Below are 12,135 nucleotides of genomic sequence, written 5' to 3'. Positions count from 1 at the left end.
AACAAGTAACCCTGTAGAGAGTTTAGTAAACAAGTCAACTCCTAGGGTAATCAGCTACAAACAAGTCACTTGGTACAGAGTTCAGCTACAAACAAATCACCCTGTTGAAAGTCCAGCCAAGAAATAAATCACCCTGTAAAGGGTAGATGATTAACCCACGTGGCACATATTAGTTATACCATTATAATGGGCACTTGTGCTTTGCCTGATATATATACGCCAGTGCACATGCACATATATCACAAGGAGTTGATAATATATTATCAACTCTTGATATCACATATTGCACTGGCTCAAAATGTTAACGAGATATACACACTGTACCATTGCATATATCTCGTTAACTCGAGACATTGCACACCTAATAGGAGTGCCACTATATCCAGAAATCATTAGATTTCTTTGATGTTATACTGTTATCTCTCCTCACTTATACAGGGAATCGAGCAAGCTGTGATTGTGGGATTGAATTTTGCCAAACAACCTATGATTTGGGATTCAATTTTAATACACCAATAGTAGTTTGTTTTTTACTTCTGTAAATGTAGTAATTAAAGTAACATAATTAACACTAATCTCTTAACATTGCTATATTAGCAAAAGTAAAATCAAACTACTGTTTGATGTATTAAAATTGAATCCCACTATCACAGCTTGTTTGACAAAATTCAATCCCACAATCACAGCTTACTTGGTTCCTTATATAAGAGAAGGTATAGCAACTGAAGATATTACCAATTAGGTGAGTCTGCATGCTAAAGTAGAACATGTTAGTTATGCCACAGGCATGCATTTGTGCTTTGCCTGTGGTATAACTATTTGCATTATATATCTCAGTCATCTTACACTGATATATAAAAGAAACAGGGTGAGTGCTCAATAGTTCTTTCACCTATCAAGTGAGTCTGCCTAGAGTGATATGCCACAACTTAGTCAGATTTTGCTAAATGTATACACCCTTAGCCCTCAGGCCTGTGGTCCTCAGATCTTAGGGTGTTATCCTACACAGCCGTGGTGATACAATATACCAGTATACAACTAGCTATGTATCTTCAGAACACTGTGCCATAATAAAAACATTCATATGGCTGTGATCATGTTACCTGTCTAACAATACTACAATCTAAGTGCAGTTATACTGTAAAGAGAGAAAGTTAAGGCTTACCTGTGAGACTATTTGTGGTGAAAATTTCGCAGTAAAGCTTAAACAAAGCTATGTAGTACACTGTAAATTACTAGGGAAACTTTTGCGGTTTGCCTTGAAACTGCGAAAAATGTGAAACTTTTGTCCAGTAAAGCTTTCCCCATTTATGGTATGAACAAAGCACAACATAAAACAACCATCTTTAGAAGCCATTAAAGTGCAGACTAATCTGTACTGGTCTCACATGTATTAAAATATTTGTAGGTGCCTTATTGTCTCAGTTGCTATGTAACATAACCAGTAATTATGAGTCTGTCTTTATTAGTTGAACATCCTGTTTTGGTTTCTCTAATCTAAACAGTTACACTTACACCCTTTTCATATGGTCACTTTGAACTAGGTTGAGCTCACATTCAACCCAGGTTAATGCGTTCATGTGATCACCTTAACCAGGCTGAACCCGGGTTGAACCTCAAAGTCATAAATGAGTTCAACCCTGCAATGCATGAACTTGTCATTTTATGGCTTCAAAAGCAAGTTGCGGTTTTTGGTGAATACAGCAATTGTCACTCAGTGAATACCATCATGTGATGATTGCTTGTGAACAGAAACTCGTGGGTTGAATGTGGATTATTCATCCTGGGTTGAACCCACTTTTAGGTGTCCATGTGAAAACGGTGTTAGTTACATCAGTATATTCAGATCATTAATGTATGATACCATCTAAGGGGGAAAGTGTGCTCTATATTCCATACTGTGCTTAAGCTCTGTCAAAGTGTACTTTGTATGGCAATAAAGCACACTTTATGTGAATGTGACACACGAGATACTGGAATGACCACAATCACCCCCACTAACAAAGCTGCTGACAACATTACCATAGCAATTAACAACAAATTAATGGCTACACACACAAATATTTTTAATTCCACTACAATAATTATCTTAATTTTTTGCTAAACTGTCAAGTCTGGCAACTTCTTGATTAGATTCAGTGGTCGCTTGATGCCTTCAACTTTGTCCCATTGATGGCCACACTCGCAAACAACGATTAGATAACTGTAAAAACTGTCCATTACTCATGTACATATCATAGCTGGCCTTCCTGTCCCATTGTATTTTCTTTTCAGTATTGTCGGTATGGAAATAATAGCACTCTTTTTTGTTTGATCTTTTCCCATGCAAGTACTTTAAATACTAAAAGCACCACCACGAGTGCAATATAGAAATACAGCACAAGGGTGTGGTTGAGAAACAACAAGGTGAAGCACAAACATACGTGGTGCTTTAACTGGTTTAATGTATGAATCCGGATTTGCAATCAAGAAGAAGTTAACCGTTCATACAGTTTATCATGACCCAGATTGTCCGATGGCAGTGAGAAACTAGTGCGCACTCGTGATTAACCACAAAAGGTTAATTTGTAGACATTAACACTGAGATATCACATGATTTGTGATCCATCAGATCCATAGTTCACTTAATAGTACTGCGTACGGGAAATACAGCACTGTTGATCAACCAGAAGTAGCCATCTGTTTGTTTTGTAACCAGAGTTGTACTATATAGACACATAACAATTGTCTGATGGCTGAAAACTGATGCAACTCAAGTATACAAAATGAACACTCCAACAAACAAAGACAACCAGAAATCAGTTAAAGCATTGCCACGCTTGTGCAGTATGAAAAAATAGTACTCTGGCGTGGTCTCAAGCTGAATATACAGCACTCGACTTTGCCTCATGCTGTACTAGTCTCTCACTCAAGCCCTCGTACTACTTTTTCCATATTGTACTCATTAACTAGTGTGTATTGGATCGGTATCAGATCAGTTTAGTATAGTTTTCTTATATTGGTATACCTTTATATAAGTTTCCATAATAGTTCATCGGCATGCTGGGAGAGATAGAGAGGTGGTGAGCAGATTTTTATCAAAAGCACATGCTACTAGTCAGTTTATGCAACATAAAATGTAACCGGGCCTGTGAAAATAGGGCATGTGGGCACATGATTTTTGCCTACCTTTTCAAACATTCATCACTCATAACGTTTTGTACCATTATACTATGGCAATGCAATTTTGAGCATCTAGTAAGAATTTAATTGGCTTTATGATGCAAGTAATAAAATACAAATATTCTGTTCCAGTACTGAGATATGACCTGTAGAGTGACGTGGTGTAGTTTGTGCCCACATGCCCTGTTTTCGCAGGCCCGGTCACAAATGAGGTTGTACACTGCATTATTTAATCTGTATTACTTACACTGTAAAAACAATTTTGTCGTAGTAACAAATTTCATGCTATTTCAAATGCAAAACCAAGCAAACACAGTACAAAAACGGGTATTTTGCATTTCAAATATATAACATAAAAATTGTTATTAGTGTATGTTAAAGCATAGCCGCAAGTGTTATATGAAAAATAAAGTTAGCCTCGTGCTTTATTAGCATCTTGGCCGCGCGCCTCGTACTTTATTTTTCATATAGCACTCGCGGCTATGCTTTAAATGATTTATGGAACTTTCTAGTCGTGTAGCTTCACCATACACTAGGACTCGTAATTAACAAGCGTTGCACGAACTATTAGCAGCCTGAACACACAAACTAGTTTAACAAAGTAACTCACGCGTATTTCACCATAGTTTGGCATAGTAGACGTTCATCGCATCTTTTGGCAGGTTTTGCTCACAACCCACAATTGATTCTATTGTGAGTCACATGGTGAAGTATTTCCGTGATATCTCCAGGACTTGTCCGTTTACATTAACAAACGTAACAGCAACGTTACCTTCTCCCACCCATCATCGAAGCATTTAGGTATGTCTATAAAAGCAATCCAGTGGTGGAAGGGTGATTGATCACTCAGCGCGGCGAGGCTATCAGCCTTCACTAGGGTCCGCAACGTGAAATTTCGACCTCCGAGAATCAACTACCAAACCACCCACAAATGCTAGGCTAGGTACCACTTAGAAAATGACAGATTGGCATTATTTTTCATTAACGTCTTGTCGTGCAAGTCGGCGAATATGCTTACAAATTACCAGATTTTTTTGCTATATCTTCAAGGAAATGTCTTTTAAAGCTACAATACGTGCTCTCAACCTTTCTTACTAACTGTACTTTAAACTAAAGCCATCAGTGGCTGCATTGTCTGGAGCAATTTCCAGCCGCAGCATCGCGAAAATGAAATTTTGGACTTGAAAAAAGTTTCGATGTCACTGGAGCACATAGTAACGATGCCAAGGTAACCCTCCCAGGTCAAACTGGTCTGGAATGGGTCCATCTACTACCACACCAAATATCATCGAATTCCAAAATTGTTTGCCATCTGGCTCAGCTCGACGGCTGTCAAAAATTCGTCAAAAATGCCGATTTTATTCACTGACGGGAACTTTTGCTAGCCAGATGTGCTAGTTTATTTCTCAAAAGCTTGCTAAACCAATAGCCTGGAGCTTTCATTCATAGGATTGGTCTGGCAGCTCTTCTAGCGACCTCAAAAACCGCCAAATGCCGATATCCACGAATTTTGTCGATATCGACCAATTTACAATGCGTTAAAGATATTTTGCACACCAAACGTGATGCTTTGTCTCTCTAAAGTCATGCTGCATCCTTGTTTAGTTATATTCGTCCATAGGGTGGCAATGGCGGCTCTCTTATCGAGGCCAAAATCCATCAAAATGCCCATCTCACCATTTGTCATCAGTTTTAGGAAGTTTTACAAGTCAAACATGCTGGTTTGCCTCTGTACATCTTTACTGGACGTTTCAATCACCTTCGTCTGTGTAGACACCTTTCTCAGTTCAGTCTCTTGAAAATGCCAGAGCACGCCAATTGGGCCGCGGCGCAACCATCAACACTACTTACTGCTTATTTTGTTTCATTGATTCCACGAAGATCCAGCAGAAATATTACATAACCCAACTGGAGTTAGTCTAGTTCTAAATATCCACCTTCGGAACTCTACACGAATGGAAATTTCGATTGTGGTTTTGATAATCGGCATTTGCATTTCGGTAATCATTTGTATAAACATGTAGAGTACAATATTTAGAGCTAAACTAACTCCATTTTCGCTCTATTACATTTCTGCTGGTTTTCCTGTCATTCTTGCGTGGAACCAATGAAACAAAATAGCTAAGCATTAACTGTTGTTGATGGTTGCGCCCAATTGGCGTGCTCTGGCGTTTTCAAGAGACTGAAGAAAGTTGCCTACACAGACGAAGGTGATTGAATGGTCCAGCAAGGATGTAGAGAGGTAAACCAACATGTTTGACATGTAAAACTTCCTAAAACTGCATGATGACAAATGATGAGATGGGAATTTTGATGGATTTTGGCCTCGATTAGAGAGTCGCCAGTGCCACCCTATGGACGAATATAACTAAACAAGGATGCAGCATGACTTTAGAGAGGCAAAGCATCACGTTTGGTGTTCAATATTTCTTTAACGCATTGTAAATTGGTCAACATCGGCAAAATTCGTGGATATCGACATTTGGCGATTTTTGAGGTCGCTAGAAGAGCTGCCAGACCAATCCTATGAATGAAAGCTACTGGCTATGGGTCTAGTAAGTTTTTGAGAAATAAACTAGCACGTCTGACCAGCAAAAGTTCCCGTCAGTGAATAAAATCGGCATTTTTGACGAATTTTTGACAGCCATCGAGCTCAGCCAGATGGTAAACAATTTTAGAATTCGATGGTATTTTGTGTGGTAGTAGTTGGACCCATGCCAGACCAGTTTTACCTGGGAGGGTTACTTTGGCATCGCTACTGTGTGCTCCAGTGGCATCGAAACTTTTTTCGAGTCCGAAATTTCATTTTCGCGATGCTGCGGCTGGAAATTGCTCCAGACAATGGAGCCACTGATAGTTTTAGTTTAGAGTACAGTTAGTAAGAAAGGTTGAGAGCGCGTATTGTAGCTTTAAAAGACATTTTCCTGAAGATATAGCAAAAAAATCTGGTAATTTGTAAGCATATTTGCCTATTTGCACGACAAGACGTTAATGAAAAATAATGCCAATCTGGCATTTTCTAAGTGGTACCTAGCCTAGCATTTGTGGGTGGTTCGGTAGTTGATTCTCGGAGAACAAAATTTCACGTTGCGGACTCTACCTTCACCGGCTTGGGTGATTAGTTGTACTGGCGCGAGCCCCGTAGGCTATTAGCCTACACTAAAGCACGTGGGCAACTGTGCTTTATTGCCCACAAAGAGTGCTTTATTGCACCGCAAAGAGTACTTTACAGAGTATAGTGCACGTGGCTCACAAAATCACACGCATGCACACACACACACACGCACACACACATTGTGACCTAGTGTTGTTTTAGTAAAAAGTTTTCAGTTTTAGTGATAATAATCTTTGTTAATTCCTTTTAGTTGTAGACTTAGTTATGGTTATATTCTCTGTGTTGTAGTTTTAGTTATAGTTAAGAACATGAAAACCTTTCGGTTAGGCACCGGCCTATTATGCCCGAAATTTTACCTATTATGCTTTTGAGCATTGCTCAAAAATTAAGCCTATTATGCTCAAAATTATGCTTTCAAAATCAAAATTATGCTCTAGAAGTGACTGTTTTATTAGAGTATATCAGCCTTTCCTGACTGCTCTATTAGAGTAAGTGACTGTTCTATTAGAGTATCTCGATCTTATTTCTGCAAAGTGTGAATAACCAACAAAGAAACGGTTTAATAAGTTGTATTATGTGTTTTTGATTATAAAATGCATTAATAATACTATTGGCAGTGAATATTTGCTTTCTTTCAGGCGCGCGTATTGCGCATTTAATTAATTTTTCAAACATCGTCCCTGTTATGCTGGCATTATGCTTGATGCTTTTGGCCACCTATTATGCTTTAAATTATGCCGGCATAATCGGCCGGTGCCTACTTTCGGTTTTAGTTGAATAGTTTTAGTTGTGCATAAAAAATAATTGGGTTTATTTATGGTTTTTAGTTATCTTTCTCAATTCTTTTTAGTTTTGGTAAATTATTCTGCTGTTTTTGATTTGATAATATGCATGATTTGCTTTTAGTTATAGTTTAATTAACAAATAAATATTTGTCTTGTTAACTAAATCAACACTATACCAGTATGCTAGGGAACTTATCTCATTTGTAGACAGCTGGCAACAGTGGCATCTCAAGTTCTTCATAAACTGGGGCCTTACAACCTGCTGGATGCAAGCTGCCAAAACTTTAGTGATGTGTTTTTACAACAACTAGGCTCCAAAGGCTACTGGACTTATGTTGATAAAGCTATACTTGGAATAGGACTGATCCTTTTTCTGGCACTGCTGCTTTCCTTTATTCCAGGATCAGATGACAAGAAAAGCAAGAAAAGCAAGAAATGAGATATGTATAACACTGTCTGATAATTATTGAAAAGAAATTATTTTATGGGTTTTCTGTATAATTTTATTGTGGATTAAATGTAAACATATTATCAGTAGGAGGTAACTTCAAATTTTACAGTGTCTTTGTGATATGTATAAGATACATGGCGTTTTCTCATTAGAATATTGGAGTACAATATCTAAGGTGCTAATGCCTATTTCAGACTTGATACATTACATCCATGTCTCTAATTTGGAGTGCTTCCATATGAAAATTTATCATGGTCCTGGGAGTACACTGTATATAACATGCACATCGCTTGTAATGAATGTGTAAAAATATACTAAGGCATTTTAAAAATAATTCTAGCTATTCACATGTATGAGCACCTTGAAGATCAGTGCTAGCAAGTCTTTACAAATTGAATACACATGCAGGGTATATGCCATAAAATTTGCATGTGTGGTTTAAAGCTGCTAGTGTACTGATCTTTAAAGTGTGAATAAATGTATGCTTTTTTATTAGTGACTGGTTGCAGTCAAATTTCAACATTAATTTTATGATGAATAGTCTTGAGTGTTAGACAGCAATAAATTTGACTTGTAAAGCAACAAAATATGTAAGTAAACTAATTAATCAATCATAACTCTTGACTGAAGCAAGCTACTGGACTCAATCTGTTCATTGTGAACTGGAAAATTCATATGTTCTTTTCCTATGCTCCTTCCTATTGTATGGACAAAGAAAAATGCCATCCCAACAAACTGAGCGAATAAACAATGGTAATCCTTATATCTACCATATTGTAATTTAGCACTCATACATGCGTTTTGCTGTATAAATGCAAAACAAAGATTTTCATACTTTCCATTAACAGACAAATACAATACTGTGTAGGTGTTATTGATTTGAGCTTCATTGTAGTGCATATTGAAGTAATATGAATTGTTTTATATTTTTACCCAGTTTATTCCATACCGTGCGGTTTTACCGAATTTTTAGCCTGTCACAATTACTTTCACACATTGATTGCAAGCAAACTCACTGTTCCTAGGACCATGATAAAATGTATATGTGCAACTGCACCAGTAAAATAGGGACCCGCCGATTATGCTAGCATAATTTTGAGCATAATAGGTCGAGGGGTCCGTCACGGGCTGGAATCCCGTACAAGTCATTTGGAATCCCTCGGAATCTCGCACAAAATCTGGAATCTTACCTTGGAATCTGGAATCTTTTGGTTGATTAAAGTCCGTGAATTTCCGAATAATTCCGGATATTCTAATAGCGTGCAACTCGTGGTATGCAGCTCGAGATGCAGCTATAAGCTTGTTGGCCTGTTATAACTTGCGTTGAGCTGTTAATTTCACTTCGCTTTAAACTTACTGTGTCTATAGGTCTATAGGTGTTTAAGAGCTTTTATGGATTCAACAGAGCACGAGTGTCAGTAGAGTCGAACTGCTGAATAGTCGAGTCTCGAGTTTTGCCGAGTCTGTAGTTGTGTCTCCGATTAACAGCGAACCACAAAGCGAATCCAGAGCCTATCCCAGGTACAGCGAAGTCTACAATGAGTAGCTAATGAAGTTTAGGTGCTCGTTTAGGTGCGAGTTGAACACGAAGTTGAGCAGCATTGTCTGAGCTCGCCGGCATTCGAGGAGAGTGTCCGAGGCACTGATCGTCTATCCAAGAGAGTAGCTCGAGGTAGCTGTTACCTTTCCACGCATTGCTGTAGGGCTAGCGTGTCTTTTTTTTTTTTTAATGTTATTTAGACAGGGAGACAGCATCAGCAAAAGCTGTTTTTCAGCTGTGCCCTGAACAAGCATACAAAAACAATATAGGTACATATATACACACAATTAACTAAATATGACTTAAATAAGCTAGCTTAAAGCTATTTAATGAGTTCATCTCGGTGATTGAGGTAGGCAGGCTGTTCCATATAGTTGTGCCACGATAATATAGACTTCGTTTGCCATAGTTTAATCGCACAGCAGGTACATACAAACGATGGACATTGCGCCCTGCACGACCTGTGACGGATAAAGCAGACCTGAAGGTGGAAAGTAAGTAGGAGGGTGATAGCCTTTTTAAGATCTTGTATACTTGTATGGCAATATGAAATCTGCGACGTTCAACTAAAGTAAGATTAAATGCAGAAGATCTGGCAGAGTCATATGATGAAAACCGTGAATGAAGTCTTTCCAGTCTCTTAAGATGGCCAACATTAGTAGGTACCCATACAACATCACAGTAGTCAATTATAGGTAAAACATGGGCCTGATATAATAATTTCAACACAGTAGGAGTGAGTGGCTTAAGGCGATTAATTGAATATAATTTGCCACGAACCCTCCGTAAAACATACTCCACATGTTGGTGCCAAGTTAAATGTTGGTCAATGTAAACTCCTAAATATCGCACAGTAGAAACCTGTTGTAGTGGTAAACTGTCAAGTGATAGGTGTAGGGTTTTCCCAGAAATACGCTGTCGGGTCCCAATGAGCATAGACGAGGACTTTGGAACACTCAGTTTCAACTTGTTGGCAACCAACCATATAAAAAGTTGTGTAACAGCACACTGTAGAATGCACTCCAATTGTCTGAAGTCACTATGACAATAATGCAGCTCTGTATCATCAGCATATAAATTGACATCAACATCAGTAATGGCAGTTGGAAGATCATTAACATAAATGGAAAATAGCAACGGGCCAAGAATAGAGCCTTGAGGCACACCAACTTTAACCTCACCCTTAGCTGACAAAGTACCACGCAGGGAAACCCGAAGAAATCTGCCATACAAAAAACTTTGCATCCACTAATTTTGTTTGAGTACAGGATTTTAATTTTGTTAATTGGATTTCAGTAATTTAAATATTTCTTGGAATCCGGAATCTTGCCTGAAATTTCGTGGGATTCGGAATCTCGTACAGGATTTTAAGGTCGTGGCGGACCCCTCGTAATAGGTACCTAAAAGCATTGAGCATAATGCCAGCATAATAGGTTAAATATTTGTACGATAGTGTAAACTCTTGCTGGGAAAATGACAATTGCAAAATAAGATCGATATACTCTAATAGAGCAGTCAGTAACTCTAATAGAACAATCATCAAACTGACTGTTCTATTAGAGTATATCGATCTTGTCTCTTACATGCAGGCATGCAGCAAGAATTTATTATTTGTGTTCCAGCCACTCATTTTTTTCTTTCTATATAGTGTTAAACTAGTAGCAAAGCATATGAACTAAGGCATAAACATTGAGCATAATCGAGCATAATAGGTAAATATTGAGCATTAATTTAAGCATAATAGGTGAATTTTTGAGCAGTGCAGCATAGTATAATAGGTAAAATTATAAGCATAATCGGCGGGTCCCTACAGTAAAACCATGAACAAGTGCCCTAGCTATCAAGGTGTCCACTATGGAACGCCAAATGCGACAAAAATCAGGTAAAATTTTTATTTACCATCGATGTTTTGAATTAGATAAAAACCGTCCGACGCATCGATGTTCTTTAATCGATGTTTTGTAGTTACAGCATTGATGATTTTGCATCGATCTCCGAACATCGATGCAGAAATCGAGGTGTCAAATTCTTGCAAATATTTAAATCGTGAATTTTAAAGTATCACTTTAAGCGCCCTTAAAATAATTCAGGACTACGAACATGTGTGAGGTGTAGGCAACCATCAACTCAACCAGAGTGTGCGAAAGATTGCACAAACAGGTACGAGAGTAGCTTAATGTCGTTATCAGGGTTGTGATTGGCTGGTGGAATATTTCTAAATAAAGAGCTCCAAGTCCTCACCATGTAAATTCGATTACAAGGGACCATTAGTTGGTCCAGGTTGCTTAATATCATTTGGGTACTTATGATCATTTGTTGTTATATGAGTAGTATTAAGTAGGCTTTGTAATAATAACCTGGAACAGATTGCTAGCTACTTAGCTGCAACCCGGGTCTTTTCTCTTTCATTCTCCGTGCTGCTTCTGACACTCTTCCCACTGCTGTAAATTTACAATGTTGGAATATACAATGTGGTACAAATGTACATTGTGTGGCAGTTTTCAGCCTACCACAGCACATGTATTGGGTGGCTGCCCTGTTGCATAGACACAGGGCCGCTTTATGTATTGTCATGACCAAGTTTTACACTGCTTAAGTAGTGAACTTTCTAAACTTTTAACTGATGGTATCAATTTATGCTGACTTGCCTGGATTGCGAGCTAGTGACCCCCCACAGGCTACAGTTTCCTTATCACCCCATATCGCCCTGACGTTATCCTTTACAATTGGAGAAGTAATTCAGTTGCCCTGTTAGAACTGACATGTCCCTTAGACTCGATTGAATACCTTGAATTTGCAAAGGATCACATGCAGGGAAAACAGAATACCAAGAATGTTGTCTGAATTTGACTGCCAATTTTTTATAGCACCATTGAATTATGTGTTTTAGGCCACTTCTGCCATCCCCTTTATCTTCTTTCCAAAACTGTGGCACCTCTTTATTCAGAATGTGCTCAATATAAGTAAATCCAGCTACAGACATGTCTTTGATTTTACAGCTGGAGTAGCAGTTTCTTCTAGAGTAATCTTCTTGACAAGAGATAGCCCAGAATAGTTAGGGGAATGTTAATGTTGATCTCTA

At 38.2% G+C, this 12,135-nt stretch overlaps 1 protein-coding gene across 1 annotated transcript in view; it reads left to right on the top strand.

Annotated features, from left to right (window-relative positions):
* The window catches only part of LOC136254949 (uncharacterized), a 32,319-nt gene extending 24,650 nt beyond the window's left edge, over positions 1-7,669 (top strand). The window contains exon 2 of the mRNA XM_066047666.1: positions 7,270-7,669. Coding sequence (XP_065903738.1) covers positions 7,270-7,501 — 232 coding nt within the window. The 3' untranslated portion in view covers positions 7,502-7,669. The remainder of the gene's footprint in view (positions 1-7,269) is intronic.
* The last annotated feature ends 4,466 nt before the right edge of the window (positions 7,670-12,135 follow it).

This window comes from Dysidea avara, chromosome 5, assembly GCF_963678975.1.
Source record: "Dysidea avara chromosome 5, odDysAvar1.4, whole genome shotgun sequence".
NCBI classification, from domain to species: domain Eukaryota; kingdom Metazoa; phylum Porifera; class Demospongiae; order Dictyoceratida; family Dysideidae; genus Dysidea; species Dysidea avara.
Note: the sequence above shows the minus strand (reverse complement) of the source record. Positions and strands in the feature narration are given on the sequence as shown.